We start from the raw sequence: 23834 nt of genomic DNA, 5'->3' as shown, positions 1-23834 counted from the left end.
CAGGGTCTTACCACGTAGCTTGGGCTATCTTAGAACTCACCATGTAGACCAAGTTGGTCTCACAGAGATCTACCTGCCTCTGCCTCTTGAGTGCTGGGATTAAAGGCATGAAACACTATTTGGCTTCATTATAATCTTAACATGGATTCTTAGCAATACGTTTGGAATTAACTACAAAATAAAGCCTCAAAAGCCTGAATTCTGCTTATTCGAGTTTGTGGGTTATTGAGACAGGCTGGGCTGTGGGTAAGCTTCTGTAGTTGTTTTGATAAGTAGCAAGAAAACTTGTCCAGAAAAGAACACAGATGAACAAAGCCAAACCTCCTGAGGTATTCCAGAGAAGACTACTTACAAGCATAAGAACAGAAAAAAGATGACAAACACTTAATCTAACAAATGAGGCTGCATTGTAACCAACTGCTTTCAGTGAAAAAAAGAGCACATGGATTTCATTGTTGTTGTTGTATTTTTGAAACAGAGTCTCAGCTAGTTCATAGGCTTTTAATCCCAGCACTCAAGAGGCAGAGTAAGCAGATCTCTGAGTTTGAGGCCAGCCTGGTCTACAGGGTGAGCTTCAGGACAGCCAGGGCTGCACAGAGAAACCCTGTCTTTGTTGTTGTTTCCTTTTGTTGGGGCAGTTTTTCATTTTATAGCCCTGGCTGGCCTGGAACACATGTGCCACAGCTCAGCCACAGCTCAGCCACGGCTCACTTGTGGAGGGCAGAGTAGGTCTCCTGGAGCTCAGTTCTCTCCATCCTTGATGTGGGTCCCAGGGAGATCAAATTCTGGTCCTCAGGCTTGTTGGGAAGTTTCTTACTTTCTGAGCCACCTGGCCAAGCCCAGATTAGCTCTTTTGCTGTCTAAAACTAGTGTGGTGCGCTCCCAGAGCTAGGGCTTCCAGAGGCAAGGCGTGTGATACTCACTTCCAAAGCCTTCCTGTCCATTTTGTATTAGATCTACTCACTGGCTTTGTGCAGGAAGCAGAGACAGGATTGCCCTTACCCCGCTATATTCAGATGAGATTCTTGAAACTCTGAAAAAGGAAGTGAAGGTGTGTACAGCTGGGGCACCCCCATCCCAACGTCTAAACACCAGTTCTCGGTTCTTTGGACTGGGTTCCACTTTGCCTTTAGTCAACCAACCAACCCAGAAAGCATCTCAATTCAAGGGCCTTAGAAACAAAGGCAACGTTCAACAGATAGCATCTAACAGGGGAGACATTCCTTCTGTATGTAAACACTGCTTAGTGTTCCAATACCATTTTCTCTGTTTCACAGACAGGAAGCAGAGACACAGAGAGCTCTAAGTCTCCCCACAGGCTCCAGCTTACACAGTATGTCAGCCTGCGTGGTTGGAGTCCTACCTGGGCAGCCAGGCTGTACACCTGGGCCCTGGACCTTCACCCTTTCACTGCCCTGCCTCTTTATACACTACAGCACTGATGAAAAACCTTTCCAAAGAAAGTAGATGGCAGATTATATAGGCTACGAGGCACACGTCTGAGTACTTTGTGTGGAGTCAAGACTGTTTATAGGCAGTTAGGTTTAAGGCAGAGTAGACCAAATGACCCAAAGGTCCCTTTTGACCTAGAGATGGCAGGATTTGATGACTTCACAATATCCTAGCCTTAGCTGGATGTGGTGGCACATACCTTTGACCCCAGCACTAATCTCTGTGAGTTCATGGGTAGCCTAGACTACATAGTGAGTTCCAGGCTAGCTACAAAGTAAGATCCTGTCTCACCACCACCACCACTACCAACAACAACAACTAAACAAAAGATTCCAGCCTTTCAGTTGAAGATGGTTCAGATAAGTCCCTATGCCCTGGGCTTTCCCAGTCCATCCCACCTGGAAGCTCTTTGCTATTTGGCACAGGGTTCAGTGAACCAGGTAGTGGTGGGGAGACAGGTGACCTTGCCCAGGAACTGAGGAAAAGAAGGCAGATGCTAAAGGACAGGGTATTGAGGCCTTGCTTCAGAAATGCAGCGCACCTTCACTGTTTCTGGGCCTGAGGTCCAGGTATTTGTCTCAGAGACACAGCAGAGAGTCTTGCGCTCTGAGCGACAGGTATTTCATCCATCTCATTTCATATACGGAGATGCAGAGGTCCAGAGCCACAAGGCCACATTACAGTCATTCAGTAAATACTGAGAACCTACCTTTACCTGGCTTGGTACTTGGGATGCCAAGGGAAGCATGGAACATCCGTAGGCAGGAAGTCACACAAAGTTGCATTGTGATCTAGCTATGAAGAACAAGGAGTATCCTGGCCAAGCCATTCTAGGGAGATCTGCCTGAGAGAAGCTGTTTAAACTGAGGCTTGAAGGGTAGATATAGCAAGGGTACAGGGAGTGAGAACAACCTGGGGTGAGCCTCCTGGACCTTCACTGGCAGGATAAGCCACAGGAGAAGAAGTCTGAAGTTGACTGCTGTTTGTGAGAGATCTGCTTGTTGTAATTGTTTGGAAACAAGGTCTGAGTAGCCAAGGGTGGTCTCAGACTTGGTGGGTAGATGATGATGAAGATGATCTGACCTTCCTGCCTCCACCTTCTAGGTGCCAGAATTATAGGCTTGTATAACCAAGCCCAGGGCCTGGAGTCAGTTCTTGTAATAGGAAGCTGTTGGAGGGCTTTTTTTCAAGACTTATAAACTGGGCGTTTGGGAGGCTGAGGCAGGAGGATCACTGTGAGTTCAGAACTAGCTAGGATTAGATAGTATGTCCCTGTGTCCAAAAAACAACCAACCAAACAAACAAAAAAAAAAACAACCAAACAACAACAACAAAAAACCAAAACAAACATAACATACAAAAAAAAAAAAAAAAAAAAAAAAAAAAAAAAAAAAAAAACAGAAGAAAGAGGAAGAAATTGAAGGCAGAAAGGAGAGACAGGAAAGGAAGGAGGGAGAGGGAGGAGAGGGAAAGAAGAAGAGAAGGGGAAGAGGAGAGGGAAGAAGGAGAGGAGGGGGAGGAGGGGGAGGAGGGGGAGGAGAGGGAGAAGGGGGAGCAGGCGAGGGAGGGAGAAAACAATGGTATACCAATCCCAACTACCCATGCAAATGAGCCTGACTTCACTCTGCTTTTGTAAGCAGGTCTCTGTGTACTTTACCCAAGTGGGAATTAGGCCACTCACATTCATTGGCAGTTTTTTCTTCCTTCATGTATCTGGGGTGGACATAGAGATCCAAGTACCCAGGAATGTGCAAGCTGTGTGACCTCATGCAGTTCACAGGCACAGGCTCTCAGGTGGCCTGCAGCACACCACAAGCTCTCCTCCCCTTACTGGGATCAAAGGCCATTGCCATGAATGGAAAAGAGCAGGGCTCTACACCAGAGGCATGCTAAATATTATTTAACCCTATGTTCCCTCAGGGATCGGATGCCACAGGAGTAAGATTTCCCCAGAAACTGCTACTCAGGGCCTGCAAGATAGTTGCCACCAAGCCTGAGGACCTGGGTTCAATAACCATGTAAGGGAAGGAGAGCACAAAGCCTTGAAGGCCAGCCTCTGTTCCACAGGGGCAGCACAGCAGATGCATTCATACACAACACACCACGAAATAAACAATAAAGTTTAAAAAAAAAACTAAATAAATAAAATAGAGAGCTGCTATGTAACTCTGTGACAACCTAGCACAGGTTAGGTGTGATTCCAAGTTTTTTAAAATGAGAGAGATCGCATCAGGTGGGATTTCAGTGAGTTGGAGGCCAGCCAGGGCTACACTGAGAAACCCTGCCTTAAAAAAATAAAAGATTAAATAAATAAATAAATAAATAAATAAATAAAAGGGAAAAAAAGAGATAAAAGAAAAAATTACCATAAAACAAAAAAGGGAGAGAGAGCTGGCTGTCCAGCAGAGGACCTGAGTCCAGTTTCCAGCATCCACATGGCAACCGTCTGTTACTCCAGTTCTGGGGGATCCCATACCTCTTCTGACTCCACAGACATCAGGCACACATGTGGTACGTGCGCGCACACACACATGCACACATACACACAGAGTCACAATATGTATTCACATATAATAAATACATCTTTTAAAAGAAGACAACTAGGAAGGGAAGCTACTTCTAGACTATGTAAGTTGAAGTTCAGATGAAGAAAAGGGACTTTTTTTTCTAGATTTCACTGGAAGTAGCAACCGGAACAAAGGAGAAACACAGAGCTCTCCCTCTGTACAGGGGAAGGCTGGGTGTGGACCCGAGCCAGTGCTTCCCATGCAGGTTTGGGGAATGTAGGAAAACTGCTCTATGGCTCATGGCTTTAGGGAACGCTGCAGTCACTACTTAAGGAGTTGCCACTGGTATTAAAGGTCCTGGGACCTCCTCCAGCAACAACTCATTTAACATTTTTATTTCATTAATTTATGTATTTTGTCGTACAGAGGCGTTAACCCGGAGATTGGAGCGTGCTATACAAGTGCTCTACCACTGAGCTATTTTCCATTATTCACCTTAAGTTTCTCCAGAGGGTCCACTGATGAACCATATCTTCATGATTCTTCATACTCTGTATTATTAGGCTCTGCCCTCAACATAGAAATGTCCTTACCCAGTCTCTGGCTCACAGTGACAGAATAGATGTTAGTCTTTTATCCTGTTACTGATGTAGGACATCATACTTGGGGTTGTGACAGTACACCCTCACAGCCTCACCCTACCATGCTGACACTCTTGAGCAGGAAGATGACAGTCTGCCCACAAACTGACACTAGATGTGTATGTTGACTGGACCTCCTGGATGGCACAGCTCAAACAAGATAAAAGGTCAGTTTGCATCTTTCCTCACCTCTATCAACACAAAGGTCTAGGAAGCCTTGTCAGGGAAGCTCTGAGCCATCCCTCTAGTTTGCCAAGGTCTGGAGACCCCTGCTCCTTCCAAGGAATCGCTTAAAGTTGAAACAAATTCTCCACATTTTCAAATTCTCTCCAAGTTCAGCTGCTTTCAGGAAGGCTCCCCAGCCTGCCTGTTCCCTGTTTTTGTCTCCTAGAGTCCTCACCTCCCCCACCTTAGTCTCCAAAGACCTACTTGTACCTCTTGACTAAAGGCATGCTGTCAGCCAGGATCTGAATGAGGGCAGTGGGCTGGAGTAACATCAGAGGAGAGTAAGACCAAAGGGTCACTACTGTGTGCTATACCCATCCATCCATATTTAAATTTAATTAAGAAAATACTGGGTTGGCAAATGGCTCAGCAGGCTAGAGATGCTTACTGACAAGCCTCATGACTTGAGTTTGATCCCCAGAATCAACATGATGGAAGAACATCTTACAGGTTGCCTTCTGGTCCTCCACACATGCAGCATGGTGCACATGGACACACACACAGGCACACACACACACACACACACACATGCACCGCACACACACACACACACAGAGACACACAAATGTGCACACACATGCACGCACACATGTATACACAGGTACACATGAATAATATTTCTTTTTTTAAAAAAAAAGAATTATTTATTTATTTTATATATATGAGTACACTGTTGCTGTCTTCAGACACACCAGAAGAGGATGTCAGATCCCATGACAGATGGTTGTGAGTCACCATGTGGTTGCTGGGAATTGAACTCAGGACTTCCAGAAGCGTAGTCAGTGCTCTTACCAGCTGAGACATCGTCTCTCCAGTCCTCATTTTCTTTTTTAAGATTTATTTTTATTCATGCTTATGTGTGTCTGTCTGTGTGAATATATACCACATGTATACAGTTGTCTGAGAAAGTTGCAAGAGGACTTTGGATCCCCTGGAGCTGGGGTTATAGGTAGTTCTAAGCCACACAAATTGAGTTCTGGGAACCAAACTCAGGCCCTCTGCAAGTGGAGGAAGGGCTTTTAACTGCTGAGCCATCTATGTAGCCCTGGTAAATGTAATTTTTAAAAAGGACTTTAAAAAAATTTATTATAAAATGTTCCTATCTATCTATCTATCTCTATCTATCTATCTATCTATCTATCTATCTATCTATCTATCTATCTATCTATTATATGTAAGTGTACCATAGCTGTCTTCAGACACCCCATAAGAGGCATCTGATCTTATTATGGATGGTTGTGAGCCACCATATGGTTGCTGGGATTTGAACTTAGGACCTCTGGAAGAGCAGTCAGTGCTCTTAACCACTGAGCCATCTCACCAGCCCTATAAAATATTTCTGAAATTAAAATGTTATGTGGGGCCTGATGTGCATCTGGGAGGTGGAGCCTGTGTAGAGCACGTGTTAGGTCCTGGGTGCCACACCACTTGTATGTGCCAAGCAAGACATGCCTGTGGGGCCAGTACCAGTGGGCATTGACTTGACATTCACATGCTATTCCCAGCCTTCCCATTCTTTGGTTTCCTTGATCTTTGTGGTAACCCTCCAGGTAGATGCTGTTATCAAACGTTTACAGACAAGAAAACTGAAACAGAGGGAAACAGAGGGGACTGGGAAACTTATAAATAGTGGTTCATTTAATCTTTTCAGAGGCAGAAAGAATTCTATCAAAGGATTAGTTTTGCTTTATTTTGAAAGAGTCTCCCTAACTCACTGTGAAATGAACCCATAGAGATATGCCTGCCTCTGCCTTCCAGAGGCATGGATTTAGAGTATGCACCACCACACGCAGCTTTTTCTTTCCTTTCCAGTTTATATATGAAAACAGTAAAACTTGGGGAAACAAAGGGACTACTGAGGTCCTGTAACTAGGAAACGGGCAAGGGGAAAAGCTGAGCCTAGAGCCAGGCCTAGTGCCACTCTTTTGTAATCACATCAGTCAAGAGAAGGGACCTGCACTAGAGACATGGCTCAGCTGTTAAGGGGATATTCTGTTCTCCTAGAAGACCCACATCTAGTTCCCAATACTCATGTCAGGTGTCTCACAACTCCTTATAACTACTACAGCTCTGGACGGGCATGGGGTGAGGGTGGGGCTGATGTCATTGGGAAGTATCTCTTCCTGGGGTATTTGCACTCATGTGTGCACACATGCACACACACAATTACAAAACAATAAAAATGAACCTTTGCCTGGCAGTGGTAGTGCACACCTTTAATCCCAGCACTCCAGAGGCAGAGGCAGGAGGATCTCTGGGTTTGAGGCAAGCCTGGTCTGCAGACCAAGTTCTAGGACAGCCAGGGCTATATACAAAATCAGCCCTGTCATATGGGGTGAAGTGAGACCCAAAGGGGAGAGCATGGAAAGCTTCCTGACGTGGGATATCTATGTATTGTACTTTTATTTCTGGGGTCTAGAAGTGCCTGGTACATTGTTAGTATGCATTTATGAGAAACCAGTGAATAGTCCACTGTTTTATCTTTCCATATTTGCTACAGTTTCTGTTTTTAAAGCCACATTTACGTATTTTCTCTGTGTGTGCATTCTCTTGAGGGTGCTACTGGGTATAGATGGGGGTCAGAGGATTTCAATCACAATCAGTTCCCAGGAATGAACTCAGGTCATCAGTCTCACCTGCAAGCACCTTTACCTTCTAAGACATCTATCTCCCTGGCTGTATCTTCTCCTCCTCTTCCTCCTCTTCTTCCTTCTAATTATTATCATCAGGATTGTACAAATGATCAGGCCTCATGGTAGTGAGCATATATGTCTAATCGATATTAGGTCCACCCATCTTTCTACCTCTCCTGCCACCAAGACCCCTTCCCTGTCCCTAATAATCCATGGTGTCCTATAGATTGTCTTTTCCCTTTTTAGTACTCTTCTGTATCTGTCATTTTCTAAGTTTGGTGGGTTTTTTGTGTAGATAGACATGCCGTGGCGCATACACGTGGAGGTCCAGGAACTACTTGCACGGAGTCTGTTTTTTCCTTCCACTATGTGGGATCTGGGAATGGAACTCAGATTGTCAAGCTTCCTGGCAAGCATTTTCACCCTCCAGCCCATTTCACCTGCCCTGTCCTCAGTATTTTTATGTAAATGGAGCCTCACCCACTTTATGTACAGCTCTGGCTGTCCTGGAACTCACTCTGTAGACCAGGCTGGTCTCCCTATTTCAAGAGATTCACCTGCCTCTGCCTCCCGAGTGCTGGGATTAACAGTGTGCGCCACTATTGCCTGGTGTGGCTTTTTTTGTTTTTTTTTTGTTTTTTTTTTCTTTTTGAGGCTGGATCATTGTCCATTGTGTTCCCACTCAGTTTGTTCATGCTCTCACCTATTGATGGTCGCCTAGGCTAATCTAAGTCTTGGCTACTATAAAAACAGTGTTGTAATGCACAAAGGGTATGCATTCATCCCTTTTGTCGGTGGACATATCATTTCCTGATATGTGTATCCAGGAGTGTCATAGCTATAGCTAGATCATAATAATAGTTTCATTTTACGTTTTTGCAGAAACCACCAGCTAACAGTGGCTACAGTAGTTTATACTCAACAGGTCTTTCTTCCCATATCTTTGCCAACATATTTCTCCCCCTCTCCCCCTCCCTTCCTCTCTCTCTTCCCTTCATTTTTTTTTTTTTTTTTTGGTTTGTTTGTTTGTTTATGAGAGCCTTTCTGACTCAGGTGTGATGGACTCTCCTTGTCATATCTTTATCTTTTGCTTCTCCTTCTCCTTATTGGCTCCAGAGTGGTTTGCTGTTGCTGGAGGGTAGAGAGGGAGGGACAAGGAAGACAATGGGATAGAGAAGCAAGGATCAGGTTGTGCTGGGAAGAACACCAAGCTTCTGAGCAGAGGTGGGACCTGTCAAAGTCCATCAGAGCAGCCTGAGGCTGTGTGGTGAACCTCACACAGTAGGGTGGCCAGTTGGAGTTCCACCCAGAGGTGAGCATGGGCTGCCAATGTAGCTTGTAAGAAGCTCAGAGTTCAGTCCCTATCACTTGTGTGAAGTGTGGTCTGGTTGTGGTGCTGTTTGACTATATAACCTTGGTACTCAATGGGTAGAAGGGGGAATAGAAAGTCAAGGTCACTTTTGGCTTTGTTGTGAGTTCGAGACCAGCCTGGGATACAGGAGACCTTTCCTGAGGCCACCGTGGAAGGCAGGATGGAGAAGAGTTTGCTTAAGTAGAATTGATGAGGTGAAGGGAGGCTGGTGCCAGGTGCAGAATCAAGGGCAAGTGTATGGAAAGCTGGTGCCTTCTGTTAGCTCTTCTCTACTGCAAACCAACTCACCCTAACTCTGAGCCTCTTTCATGTGAAATTGGGGTGCATCATCGTCCTACTTGGTAGAAGATGGTTGCCCCAGAGTTAGGTGTGATGATGACAATGTTTTTGCCCACCTCCCTTCACATGATGGGTCACAGAGGCGATCTCAGCTGAGCCCCTCTTCCCAGGAGCTGAAGTCATTACACAGCATGTACCAGAGAGCTTGTGAGGCTTTTGGGGCTGGAAAATGAAATGCTCCCCAGCTGGCATTGTTTGCTCTGGCCAAGGTCTTTTCCCATCTTACCCCCCCCCCCATGCCTATATGCCTATGTTGGCATAGGCAGTACTGTACCCAAGAGCTACCAGAGGAAGTGAGTGGCTCAGCACAATTTCTTCCAGAAACCCAAGGTCCTTTGGAAAATTAAACTCACAGAGGGATAAAACCGTGTGTTCAAGGCCAGGTGTGGAGGTCCTTCCTTCCTGTAATCCTAGGACCTAGGAAACAGAGGCAGGAGGATTATAAATTTATGGTTGGAGCTGGAGAGATGGGTCAGTACTTGCTGCTCTTTCAGAGGACCTAGGTTCAGTCCCTGGCATGTACACAGTGGCTTAGAATCATCTGTAACTCCAGTCCCAGGGGATCTGACATACTCTTCTGGCCCCCATGGGTACCAGAATGTATACGGCACACACATACACACAGGCAGGACAACTATATACATCAAAAATCTATTTAAAAAAAAAATCTATCAAATAGCACACACTTAATCCCAGCACTCAGGAAACAGAGGCAGGCAGATCTCTGAGTTGGAAGCCAGCCGGACTTATAGAATGATTTCCAAGACAGCCAGAGCTATACAGAGAAACTGTCACACACACACACACACACACAAAATCAAATAATGAAAGCAGTGCTCTTGCATGAGCAAGTGTGCTATGAGCTGAGGCACGGTAGCTTCCCCTGTACTCCTCCCTAGCTCTAAAATAAGGCCAAGGAATGGTCCTGGGCTAAGGGGACTCCCAAAAGCTTCCACAGTTCCAGAGTAGGGGCTTGGGTTATCAGACTATCTCCTAGTTCCCTGGTCTTCATTCCCAACTCTGACTCAGTTCAGAAAGTTCTCAGCACCAGGAGCAAACATACATATTTAACTACATAAAGGTATTTAGACCCACTGTGTGTTTTCACTTTTCTTGACATGGGTAATCTAGGCTATAGATAAAAAATAGACAAGGCTGACCATGAATTTCCGATCTCCCTGGTTCACAACCTGAATGCTAAAAACTATAGGCACGTATTAACATGCCTGGCTCTAAAAGAGAAAAGAGAAAGGATCTGTATTAATTTTTGGTTCTGTCTAGTATTTGGGGAAAAAACAGTGCCTGTGTTCAGAATGTTGGAGTATGTCAGAAACCAGAGGTCTGGGCTGTGGACGAGGGCTTAGTAATCAAGCACTGAGCGTAGAAAGTACAAGGCCTTGAGTTTGATCCTTAACACTGCAAATAAAATAAACATCACTGGAATCATTAGCCTGAATTACTCAGTGGTAGCATGGTACAGCATGTGCTTAGCATGCAAGAAGAGACCTACATTCACTCTTTAGTACTGGGGGAGCGGGGAGTCCGGATTAAGATTCCAGCTCCAGCTCCTGTCTTACAACCCTGCTCCTTTCCCCAGCCTTCCTTTTTGGTGGTGCTACATAGGAAGCCCAGTTACAGTACTAGCCTTCTGTATGTTGATTTTTTTATTTTGAGACAAGGTCTTGTTATTCAGTTCCAGCTGACCTGGTACTTACTCTGTAGCCCAGACTAGCCTCAAATGTTCTCCAATCCTCCTGCCTCAGCATCTCAGCATTACAGGCATGTACTACCTTGCTCTTTGTTTAAGATTCTATTTTATTTTGTGTCTGAGTGCCTTGCCTTTTAGTATGTTTGTGTACCACATTGGTGCCCAAGGAGGATGTCAGATTCCTTGGGACTGTAGTTATGGATGGTTGTGAGCCACCTTGTGGGTGCTGGGAACCAAACTTAGGTCTTTTGAAAGAACAGTCAGTGGTCTTAACTACTGAACCCTCTCTCTAGCCCTATATTTATTATTATTATTGTTTGTTTCAAGACAGAGTTTCTCTTTGTAGCCTCGACTGTCTTGGAACTCGCTCTATAGATCAGGTTGGCCTCAAACTCAGAAATTTCCCTACCTCTGCCTCCAGAGTGCTCGGATAAAGGGTGGGCACCACTACCACCAGCTTTTCAGCCCTCCATTATTTGAATGTAAGAAAATTGATTGAATTTGGTTCTGCCATGGACTGGCCTTATGACCTTGGATAAGGAACTTTATCTCTGAACCTCAGTGTCCTCATCTTCAAAATAAGAAGATGAAATTATTATTCGGCTTACCTTCCCAGGGTTGAGTATCTCTAGTTCAGGATAGTCCTAAAGGATCCAAGTTCTGAGTTTCTCCACTCCCCATCCAATCCCTCTCTGGCCCAGAACAGGGCCCAGAGTAGCCATCTCAGAGCCCCAGTTCACATGCAGCAGGACCTGGCCACTGTTGTTGGCACTGATGCTGAGAGATGGGTAGATAAGCCAGCTAGTTATATGCTACACAAAACCCTGCTGTGCCTAGAAGTTGTATCAGGGCATATCTCCCCTCTACATCCAATTAGTTAGTGGCATATGACTTTAATCTCAGCACATGGGAGGCAGAGGCAGTCGGATCTCTGTGAGTTTGAGGGTAGCCTGGTCTATAGAGTGAGTTCCAGGACAGCCAGGGCTACACAAAGAAACCTTGTCTCGAGGAAAAAAAAGAAAAAAAAAAAAAAAGAAAGAAAGAAAGAAAGAAAGTATTTACCAATAACTAAAAGTGAACCCTGGTGGCAATGTGCACTCAAAGAATGGTGCTCTTTGGCTAAGGGTGGACATGCCACAGTTCTGTAAAACCCTGCCTAAGTCAGGCGGTGGTGGCACATGCATTTAGCCCCAGCACTCTGGAGATAGAGGCAGGCAGACCTCTGTGAGCTCCAGGTCAGCCTTGTTTACAGAGTGAGTGAGTTCCAGTGGTGGCGCATGCCTTTAATTCCAGCACTTGGGAGGCAGAGGCAGGCGGATTTCTGAGTTCGAGGCCAGCCTGGTCTACAGAGTGAGTTCCAGGACAGCCAGGGCTACACAGAGAAACCCTGTCTCAACAACAGAAAACAAAAAACAACAAAAATACTGCTTAGATTCTCTATTCCCTTTATTATTTTTTATTATTATTTATTTAATGTATATGAGTACACTGTTGCTCTCTGCAGACACACCAGAAGAGAGCATCCAATCCCATTACAGATGACTGTGAGCCACCATGTGGTTGCTGGGAGTTGAACTCACGGCCTCTGGAAGAGCAGTCAGTGCTCTTAACCACTGATCCATCTCTCCAGCCCCTCTATTCCCTTTAAACAGTAAATTCCTCAGTACCTCTTCAAGCACTGACTTTAGTGTGTTATGTCTTATAATGGGGCACTTGGCTGTCTCATTGACTACTTAGTCAGGCGTTACTTTTCCTCTGAGGGAAGGGCTATCAGGGAAGGTAGAGAGCTGTTCCAGGCTTGCAGGCCAAAGACTGGAGTTGGAACTGGACGTCGGATTGCTATAAACACTTTTCTCAGTATTCCTGATATCCACAATACCAGTGTCTAGTCTCTAAGTGTCTTTTCAGGAAGCCTTGCCCTCCACCCAGAAGACCACCTGGTGGTTTTCTAATCCTTCTTTTAGAGAGTTCGCCAACGGTCTGGTCCAGGCTGTTCAGTTCTGAGATTTCTACATCTAGTCCCTGACACTTCTCGTATTTCCAGTATTCTGGGATCTGAGTTCAAGGAAACCTTCCCTCAGCAACTAAAGAAGCCAATCTCAGTCAGGTGGTGGTGTTGTATCCCTTTAATTCCAGCACTAGGGAGGCAGAGGCAGAAGGATCTCTGTTATGTCGGAAGCAAGTCTAGTTGTCTGGTCTACACAGAGAAAGAGTTAGTTCTGGGACAGCCAGAGCCCAGAGCTACACAGAAAACAAAAACAAAAACAAACCCTGCTTGAAAAACAAAACAAAAAAACAAAAACAAAAAAACAAAAAACAAAACAAAACAAAAAAAAAACCAACCCAACCAACCAGCTAACCAACCAACCAACCAAAAAGCCAATACTGTCTACTTCATTACAGCGCAGTGACTACTGGACAGTATTTGTTTCTCCTGTTTACTGTGCCTTCCCCCACCTTACAGTGTAAATTCCGGGAGGACAGGTGCTTGTTGGCCTGGTTTATTGGCAGACCTTTCTAAGAACTTTGCAGGCCCCCAGAGCATGAAGTCAGTAAATATTTATTGAACCAATGACAGTGAAATTTGAAACCGCCTGGCATAAATGGTTCCTTCATTTTACAATAGAGAAATCGAGACCCAGGAAGTGGACGTGACTACTGCAGATAACCCAAACTGCAATGGGGTCAGGGTTAAGATACAAATCTCAGAGCCTTCTGAGTCCCCCAATTAAGTGTCGGTTCAACTCCACTCTAAATAATTCTTTAGAAAAAACACATGCTACTTGAAAGAAAAGCCATTTCCTGCCCATAAAACACTAGGTTTCGACGGCCTGCATTCCGTGGGCACTACTCGGAATTCTGCTCTCTTTCTGAGGCGCTCGCTGCCCCTATGGGGTAAGAACTCCCTTGGACCCATTACCAGTGCCCTGGCCAGCCTGCAGCTGGGCCAAGGTCACCTGAGTGGGGCCAGAAGCCACACACAAGGGGCGGCCAAAAAACTCCTTTGCATCATTAGCCAAGTCAGGGCTGACATACTAAAAGACCCCTTCCCCGGAGCCCCGCAACCCTTGTCACCAGCGTTAGTAGGCCGGGTTGGCCGCGTGGCCCGGTCCCATGTGCTCCACCTGCATCTACTCTGGGGCGCTGGCCCTTTAAGACTCCTCCCCCACCCCCGCCCTCCAGAGTTGCATCAGGCACGTGCTCGCCCCCGTTCGCTCGCCGCGCCACGGGAATGGCCGCCGGGGGCGGGGCCGGGGCGGGACCTTCCGCCCTGCGCGCGCGCGCCCACTGCTGCGCCGTCCCCGCCCCTCGCGCGCCGCGTCGGGAGGCGCGCGCCCGCCCGCCGCCCGCCGCGGATCGCGTGGTCTGGCTCGGCTCTCCGCGCCGCTCCCCCCCGGGCCGTCCGCACCACTGCAGCCCCCCGAGCCGCCCCGGGCCGGGGGCGGGGGGACGCAGGCCGCGGACCGAGGTCCGCCAGGCCGGCTAGGCGCGCCGGAGCCCTCTGCCCGGCGCGCCGCTCACCGTCCGCCCGTCCGCGCCGCTCCGCGTCCGCGCGGCCCGGGCCCCGGCGCCCCGCCAGCGGCCTCGAGCGGGACCCGCGGCGCGCCCGGCCCCTCCGCGCAGATGGCCACTCAAGTGGAGCCGCTGCTGCCGGCGGGCGCCGCGCTGCTGCAGGCCGACGAGCACGGCCTGGCGAGGAAGAAGCCGGCGCCCGACGCTCAGGCCGAGTCGGGCCCGGGCGACGGCGGCGGTGAGCCCGACGGCGGCGTCCGCAGGCCGCGGCCAGCCTGCGCCAGGCCTGGCCGCGACGGCGCAGAGCGCGAGAGCCCGCGGCCACCCGCAGCTTCGGAAGCCCCAGCGGGGAGCGACGGCGAGGACGGCGGCCGGCGTGACTTCGTGGAGGCACCGCCGCCCAAGGTGAACCCGTGGACGAAGCACGCGCCGCCGCCGGCCGCGGTGAACGGACAGCCGCCTCCAGGTGGGTCTGCGCGGCGCGGCATTGGCCCGCGCAGTGACGCGGGCGTTTCCCTCAGAGCGGGGCTACCGGAGCCGCAGCGGTTGGTAGCAACGGCATGCCTCGGGCCTAGCTTGCCGGACTGGGCCGGGCGGGGCCGCTCGGTGTGCCCTATGTTCGTTCCCTATGCGTGTCGGCGCCTCGAGAGTGCGTGTTCAGTGAACATGTGTCACGGCTCCGAGCGGGGCCTGGCTTTGAACTTTGCAACTTTGTGCTTCGGGGAGCCGGGTGAGGAGTGGGGAGCGCGGTCCCCTGCGTGCCCCGGAGCCGGTGGCGGCCCGCGGCGACGCGAGGGGCGTGTGTGGCGGCGAGGGAGTGGCCGCGCCGGTGCGGGGCGGGCGGGTGACAGTTGGGCGCCATGCGCCGTGCCAGGACTGTTCGCAGCGCTCGCCGGCCTGAGCTGCGCGCGGGGCTCCCCTCCCCCGCTGAGTCCGGGCGGGAGGTGGCTAGGGAATCCTGGCCGGGCGCGATCGGCGTGGGCATCTAGTGGCGCACCACTCGGGGACAGCTTCCGCCTGGGTACTCCCGGTTGTCTCGTAGTGAGCATGGCCCTTGAGTTTGACCGTCGGAGTCCTGGTACTTTTACTTAAAAAAAAAAAAAAAAAAAAAAAAAAAAAAAAGGAAAAAGGAAAAACTTCCTTTGGAGCTTCGGTGAGGTTGCTTAATCCAAACTGGGCACCAAGGAAGTCGGAGCTAGCCGCTTTCAGGTTCCAGACTGCTGCAAAGTGTAGGCCTAGTCCTGGGGGAAAGCAGCATGTTGGTTGCCCTTTCGATTTCTTTTAGGGTTGCTTCATAAGGAAGAGGGCACATGGGGTGTTGTGTGTGTGTGGGGGTGTGCTGTAGTACCAGAGTTTCCCTCTTCTCCTTCCCTTCCAGAATCCTCTTATGCAAGGGGCAGTACTAAAACCTCCATTTTCTTTCATATCCTCGCTTTCCACCCACAGAGTGGGGGAATCAGCTTTAAGACGCTCTTTGGTCCTGCCCCTCTTTAAATTCAGAGGTATAATCATCCTCTGGAGCCGCACTCCTCAGAAGTTTAAATGAGGCTGTTCACTCAGTTCGCCGCACTTAGCTACTGGTGAACCTGACTTGTGGGTTTAAATCAGCTGTGACATCAGGCAGGATTGGGTGCCTGAGCTGGCATTTTGTGTAAAGCCAGGGGCCCTTGATAGCTTGCGTCATTGGAGTTATTGATCGTGGGAAGAAGACAGTTTGCCTGGCATCTCAACTTTTCCTCCGTATAAAGCCAAACTCAATTTAAGTGACCGAAGCACACATTCTAGGTATGGTGTATCTGTTCTGTTCTAGTGTTTTGTTTGTTTTTTGGAATCTTAAAATAAGAGTGACTGTCAGTTGGTTTAGAATCTTTGGAATAGTCTTTTGACACACTACCAGAATTAATCCAGTAGCCTCTGAGTTTAAGCTCGTTAGGATCTGGGTGCTTTTTAAAGTGAATTCTGTGATTGGGTTGTCTTTCTGGTAAGGTTAGGTGGTGGCCTTATCTCCTCAGCCAAAGGCATCTGTAGGTCCTTTTTCAGTTCTGATTTTATTTGCAGCCTGGACATCTTTAAATGTGACACCAGTGGAGTGGTTGTGTGGTCTTGGGATTTTTATGTACTGTGATGCATATGTTTTTGGGAGTGTACAGAAATGAGTGTCTCAAGCAAGCTAAGCTTTCCAAAGCTTGCTGCAAATGCCTATTTTTAGCCTTCTTTTGGCTCAGATGCTGGTGTTTTAGTTTTTAAGGGACACAAGCAGTAACTAGTAATAAAATATGTTTTACCCTCTCTTCCCTTCCATGTGGTGGTTTTCTATCTTGTTTAAACTTCCAAGTCCTAGGTTTGTACTTGGGAAGGGGGAGTGAGGGCATGGCTTAATGTAGCCCTGGATGGCTTGGAACTTACTTAAGGCTGGTTCTAAACCATACCTGGTTTTAGGCCCCCCACCCCCTGCTTGTTCTCTCACACACTCTCTCCCCCTCCCCCCCTTTGTGTGTGTGTGTGTGTGTGTGTGTGTGTGTGTGTGTGTGTGGTTGTTCCTTAGTCAGAGTTTTATCCTTTTCTTCATACATATATTATGTCCCTACTGCAGTTTCCCCTTCATTCCTCCCAGTCCTTCCCTCTTGGTTTTAAGTTTGGGGATTTGTCCTTTCGGACACTCTCCCTAACAGTATTATCTACCCTTATTCCAGCCACACCCCCTCTCAATCTTGAGTGCCCTCGTGGGAAGAGATGCATAGGTTCTAGAGCCAGTCTCACTTTCCCCATTTGTACAACAGGGATTAGTTTATGATGTGTATGCCTCTCGGGATAGTGGTGAGCCTTCACTGTGATAACAGTGCTTCTCAACCTTCCAAATGCTTTGACCCTTTAAATACAGTTCCTCATGTCCTGGTGACACCCCCACTCCCACCATAAAATTATTTTTGTTGCTACTTCATAACTGTAACTTTGCTACTGCCGTAAATCATAACATAAATATCTATGTTTCCTGGTGGTCTCAGATGAACCCTGTGAAACAGCTTAAGAACTGCTGGTTCAGTACTTAGGAGATTTTTTTTTTATTTTTATTTTTTTATTTTTTATTTTTATTTATTTATTTATTTATTTTTGGTGAGGGGGTTTGGATTTTTTTCCAAGACAGGGTTTCTCTGGGTAGCCCTGGCTGTTCTGGAACTCACTCTGTAGACCAGGCTGGCCTTGAACTTAGAAATCCACCTGCCTCTGCCCTCCAAGTGCTGGGATTAAAGGATGTGCCACACTATCTGGTTTAAGAGATTATGAGAACTACAGGAACTTTTATGTGGGTCTTTAAAAAAAAAAAACTTGTGAAAAGAAGGTAGAGAATGCACATCTTTTGTTTTTGTGTATAGCTTAACACCCCACAAGAAATAGTTTGCTTTAAAGTTGACCTTTGAACTGGACCTGGTAGTTCACACCTGTGATCCCAGCAGAGTGGTGGTCATGGCAGAAGGATGACTGAGAGTTCATGGCATGGTGATACTCCTTATGAAAAACAAAACAAAACAAAACAAAACAACCAACCAACCAAATACCTTTTTATTCACCCTAACAGTAAAAATTCACACACAAAAAAAAAAACTCCCTTGATTGGCCATGGATGGAAAGTGAATACATGCACATTCATCGCCATTGTCTTCTTTCTCTTCTTCCATTTATTTTTTTGTGTGCTGTGTGGAGGTCAGAGGACATTTATTTATTCACTCATTCATTCATTCATTCATTTTTTTTTTCCCGAGAAAGGGTTTCTCTTGAGTAGTACCCCTGCCTGACTTAGAACTCACTATATAGACCACAGGCCTTGAATTCAGAGACCCACCTATTTCTGCCTCTGCCTGCTGCTATTCAATAGGGTGTGCTACCACTGCCCAGCTCTGTCAGAGGACATTTTACAAGAGCTCTCCTTCCATCATACACAGGTCTTAAGATCTGAATTCAGGTTGTCATGCTAGGTGGCAAGTGCTTTTACCTGCTGAGCCATTTTACCAAACTTTGGTATTAAGGCCCCTCACCCCCCTTCTCTCTGAGTAACAGCCCTGGAACTCAGTTTGTAGACCAGGCTGGCCTTGAACTCAGAGATGCCCCACCTCTCTGCTTCCTGACTGCTGGGATAAGAAGGGTACACCATCATTGCCTAGATGAAATGACTACTTTTGCCTTGGAATGTAGTATGATGATGGTGAGTTCTGCATGCTCTCACCCTGGGAAGAACTCACAGGAGCTCACGTACCTGGCCCGTGTGAGTTTGTTGTGTATCTGCCTCTCACTGGGTATATTGAGAAAACTTGTGCCTGAACTGGGAACAGAATCTGAGACTTAGTGCTTCATTTCTGGTTTTGTGAGTTTCTTTGAAATAGAGCTGGTCATAGCAGCCGGTGTTACATACAAAGCTAGTTGATGGTGTCCTGAGACCCTGTTCTTCCCCTGCAGCTATGGTATTTGGTTATCACTAGGGCTTCTCAGCATCCTTAGGTCTTCAAGCTCTGACTCTGGAAACTGGGTACACTTTTGGGCCTTAGCTAAGTTTCTAAGTTGGATAATCTTGGAATTGTGTACCTCTCTGAGCTATTATAAACTTACTCCTCTAAAGAAGGATAATGGTAATGGTTTTGGAGCGCTGTGAGAATTGAAGGTGGTAAATGTTTACATGTGTTAGATACAGTAGAAGCTCATAAATGTTGCCCGTATTAAACATTGTTTAAAATTATTTTTTTTGTGGGGCCAGTGAAATGGCTCAGCAGATGAAGGCACCCGACACCTAACCCTGATGATCTGAGTTAGATCCTCAGGACCCACGTGGTTGATACCTGCAAGTTGTACTTTGACCATACACACAAATAGAAAATAGTATTACTCATGTGATAGTTACCATCATGTCCTAACCCCACTCAGTCCCACTGACATGCAGTAGTCTTTCTGACTTATTTCTTAATTTGCAGGGAATTAGGTTAGATCTCAATGTCTTTCAGATTCCAGTGTTCAAACTGTTCTTCCTGTTAGAACCCCAAGCCCACTCCACCCACCAAAACAAAATTAAAGCGGAGCTTTAAGTACTTGTGTCTTCAAATCTGCCTATGTGATTGTGAACTTCTGTCTTGACTCTAAGCCCCATGAAGGCTGGAGAGAGACTCTTGGTTTCATTAACTGAGGTTGGTAGCTTGGGGAGGGCATGTGGTGGAGTGAGTGGCCTTATTGTATGGTCATAGAAAGCTCATAACAGCACTTGTGAAATACCTCCCACCCACAATGCATTGAGAAAATAGGATGACCTTGCAAGTCCCCATCCTAACACCTCCAAACACAGGAATTAAAGGTGTGTGTGACCAACTGAGGTATCCAGTGTTTAATGAGAAATTCTGTACAACAATTGTTATCAGTAAAGAAGCAGACTTTTAGAAAGGGAATGTTAAAGACGAAAAGGTTGCAGTCCAGTCATGCATGGTAACGAATTTTGTTTGGATCTCCATTTGAACAAACAGGACCATGAGATGTTTTGAAGCAGGGTGTGGTGGCTCATGTCTGTGCTCCCATTACAGAGATACTGAGACAGAGAGTTTTAGTCAGCTTGGGCTAGAATGAGATCTAGCAGACAGATTCCCAAAGAAGTCCTTTTGATGATAAATGAGGACATTTGATCATTTTAGGTTCTATTAGGAAGTTACCCTGTTTGTTAAGAGTATATGGTCATCCACTTGTTTTGACTTTGTTGGTTGTGTTGTGTTATTGCAAACGAGCACTAAGAGCTGTTAGTACAGCTTGAGTAAATTCGGATTAAGACTCTCCTCACCCTTGTCCATGTCACTTTTTCTTCTGAAGAAGGCACAGTTAGGATTCTTTTTCAGGGGAGGGGAAGTGGTTCTGGCTCTTGGGGACCAGGTAGTCACAAGCTCTCTTGAATGCTGAACCTCCTGAGAGACTAAGTCTTTGCTTACCCCTCTGGGTCTGAAGTGGGCCCCAAGCCAGAGTCAGCATTTTCCGCTGTTGTTTTCTCTTCCCTGGGAAACAAGCAGAGAGAGAAGGAGCAGTGCCCCAAACCACAAAGCCCTCTTAAAAGTGGAGGGCAGATGGGAGTGCCTTGTTCACAAAATCCAAGAGGAGATCAGAGGGGTAATTAGGTGTTGGGGCTCTGGAAGGGTTTCAGTCCAAGCTCACAGACCTCTGTTGGCTGGTCCAGGGAAGTGGCCAGGAGAGAGAGTGACTTTAACCTTCTAGGCCTGAGGGTTTTGTTGTTGTTTTTGTTTTTTAAAGATTTATTTATGTATATGAACACACTGTCGATCTCTTCGGAGACACCAGAAGAGGGCATCAGATCCCATTACAGATGGTTTTGAGCCACCATAAGGTTGCTGGGAACTGAACTCAGAACCTCTGGAAGAGCAGCCAGCGCTCTTAACCGATGAGCCATCTCTCTAGCCCATAGGCCTGAGGTTTTGATAACAGCTAATGAAGTGGAGGGAGAAGTTGAAGAAATTTAAATTAGAATCTGGGCAGAGTACTTCTTTCCTGTCTTCTATGCCTTCCTTCCTAGCTTGCCTAACTTCTCCATTCTTCATGCAGTTAGGACTCATGCAGTGCTGCCAAAGTTCTGAGGATCTGGTTGGTAGCATAGCATCCCACACAAGATTAATTGACTCCCAGCCAGAAGATGCATTCCATAACTAGATTTGTGAAGACTGAGGTGATTGTCTTGTGGGGACCGTATTTCCTGCCTTTTCTAAAGGGGGATGAGTAGCCACGAGTCAGGTGAGTTTTGAGAATAAACTTCCTGTGGTGGCTGACTTGAGGTGTCTCCCTGAGGGTTTTCCATGAAATAATAGAGACAGTCTTGATGTGTGTGACACCTTTGTCATTTAGCTTAGTCTTTGGACTGGCTGAGCTCTAGGTGTGGGGAAGGGCTGGCCTGGTGAATTATGTAAAGCTGGCCCAGTGGTGAAGGTCATCTTCATCTGGGGTACTGTGTGAATTGCTGTTGACTACCAGAGAGAGAAAGGCCCATTCGTGCATGCAGCATCCTACAGTAGCCAGGATGTATAGTATAGTTTTTTAGGTTTGTCTTACTCTTTAAAACAGTTGTTTTCTCAGCAGATGCTCCTTAACCTGATTCCCATATAAAAAACAGACTCAGAGGTTTGGCAGCTATAAGTGTTCAGAGAAACTTGAGGCCATCCTGCACTGTTTCTGTCAAGGCACATCCAGTTCATCACTACAATCCTTTTCAGGCCTTAAAAACTGCTTCTAGATCTAGGTACTTCTTTATACTCTGAGTGTCTGAAGTAGAACTTAGGTTGTCCCAGCAGCTTCTTTCCTGTCTCCTGTTAATTTCTGCTCAGACCCCTCTGGCTTTTCAGAAAAAGAGTCCTTAGCTTGGCCTAAGACTCCCTGAGCTGAGTCCCCTACCCATATATATCACTTTCTTCCTTCCCAGGAGTGACTGTAGTGTATCTGGTATGCTTTTGCTGTGGGCCTTTGGTTTCAGACTGTTCTTCCTCTGGATTGATGTCATGGTGAGGCCTTCTCAGACCACCCTGCACAGTCTAGAAACCCTGGCCCTGGACTGTATCCCCTCCCTCTGACCCTGCTTTGTCATTTTTAGCTTTGTCTCTATTTGGTTAAGCTGTCCCTAGCACTACAGTCAAGGCTGACAGGTTGTAATGGCAGCTTGGTGGAACACATACTGATGAGCAGGTAGATGGGTGGTGTGCTTTGTGGGTTTGCTATGTGTGAGATGTTGAAGATACTATAGTAGACAGGAGGACGTGCACCTAAAGTTCAGTGTGAAAGAAAGTACCCTGTGGGAAGAGCATATGTGGTGCAGCAGAGGCATGCTGTGCAGTTCAGCTCAGAGTTGCTGGGGGCCGGGCTGAGCTGGCAAGGGAAGGGTGAGTGAGGTTGCTCAGCAAAGCCTGTGCTCACTTCATTTTAGGTTGAGAACAGGGTGGGGCCCAGGGAGCTGAATTCCCTGTGGTTGGAGTATAGCCAAGTAAAAAGGTGGGTAGTCTTGATTCATAGGAGTGTCAAGTCCCAATTTTAGCAGAAGTCCATGGGCAGCCTTAGGGGATTTTAAGTGAAAAGAAATGTGGTCAGATTTTTCCTTTTACAAGATGACCTTGGCAGAACTTTTTGCTTTAAGATAAATGGTTTGGGGTTTCATGTCTGATCCTTTGGACTACAATTCCCAGATTACAAAAAGGAGCCTCATGCTATACTGCTTCCCAGCCACTTTGCAGCACAGTCCCTGAGCCATTCCCAGGTATGGTTTTCTACATGTCTAAATTCAACTGAATTAATATCAGCTGTGCTCAGGAACAGGGAGTTTGTAGTCTCGGAGAGGCTGCTAAATGTCTTGAGAAGGCTGACCTAAGGAGGTGGGCTTTGTTTCAGCCCAGATTCTAGTTGTCAGCTCTACTCTGGTAGTTGTGCCCTGGTGTTCAGTTTTCCTCCTCTTTTAAGAGAATGGAAATTACTAAAATTGGAAGGAGCCGCAAAGATAGAATCCTCCTTTGCAGGGTCTTTCATTTGCAGAACAATTTAGATGGGAGGTGTTTGGGCTCCAGGTTTCAGAGGGTTCAGTCTTGAGACTAGGTTACTTTGGCAGGAGACAGGGTGAACGTAGGGCAAGAGGGGTCTGTTGAAGAGGAGACTACCATCTCCTGGGAACAGAGACTGAGGATTGGATACATTTCCAGTCACCTACTTCCAGCTCAGTCTCCACTTCCTGAAACATTTCTAAAATCTCCTAACTAAAATTGTGCCATGCCTGTAGGGGACATTATATTCAAACCATGGCACTCACGTACTAGGACCAGTAGTTGAAGGTTGAGTTTAACTGAGAGTGTGCAGGAACCTGGTCCAGGACGGGGTTTTACTCTTGAGGTCTTGAATTGGCCTTTTATTTTGCTTAGCAAAGGATATTGTTGAAGCCATTCTTCCACATGACCCAGCATCTTCTATCACTTGATCCCTAGAATTTAGACCTGTGCATAGAAAGGAAGGTAGTCACATCTTTCAATGGATTTTCCTCCGGACCTTGCCCTTTGCTGGCTTATCATAGAGGTGAACATAAGAACCTTGTAAGAAGCCCAAATGGAGGTAGGATGTGTGCTTGTGTCTTCACCTGCCCAATTGCCTGTGTTTTGAGGTCAGAGGACAACTTGCAGGAGTTGGTGGTTTCCACTGTGTGTGTTCCAGGGATTGAAGTCAGTTCTCCTTTACCTGCTGAGCCATCTCATCATGCCTCCTCACGTCACTCCAAATTGTGGCTCGTGCTTTGGTATCTTTCCACAGCTTCAGATTTGTTGCAGACAGAGAGGTTTCCTTTTTTTTTTTTTTTTTTTTTTTTTTTTTTTTTTTTTTTTTAGATTTATTTATTTTATGTATGTGAGTACACTGTATAGCTGTCTTCATTCAGACACATCAGAAGAG

At 46.8% G+C, this 23834-nt stretch overlaps 1 protein-coding gene across 3 annotated transcripts in view; it reads left to right on the top strand.

Moving 5' to 3' along the window:
• Positions 1 to 23834, top strand: part of Larp1 (La ribonucleoprotein 1, translational regulator) — an 88998-nt gene that overhangs the window by 22302 nt on the left and 42862 nt on the right. The window contains exon 1 of one of the 3 annotated variants that reach the window (XM_034504902.2): positions 14219 to 14856. The exons of 1 other annotated variant lie outside the window; for it this stretch is intronic. In XM_034504902.2, the coding sequence (XP_034360793.1) occupies positions 14502 to 14856 (355 nt within the window). In that variant the 5' untranslated portion in view covers positions 14219 to 14501. Of the gene's footprint in view, positions 1 to 14218; positions 14857 to 15331; positions 15469 to 23834 lie in introns of those variants that run through there. One more of the 3 variants, XM_076936803.1, reaches the window with a different exon arrangement.

This window comes from Arvicanthis niloticus, chromosome 6, assembly GCF_011762505.2.
Source record: "Arvicanthis niloticus isolate mArvNil1 chromosome 6, mArvNil1.pat.X, whole genome shotgun sequence".
Lineage (NCBI taxonomy): Eukaryota > Metazoa > Chordata > Mammalia > Rodentia > Muridae > Arvicanthis > Arvicanthis niloticus.
This window is presented reverse-complemented; position numbering and strand designations above follow the sequence as displayed.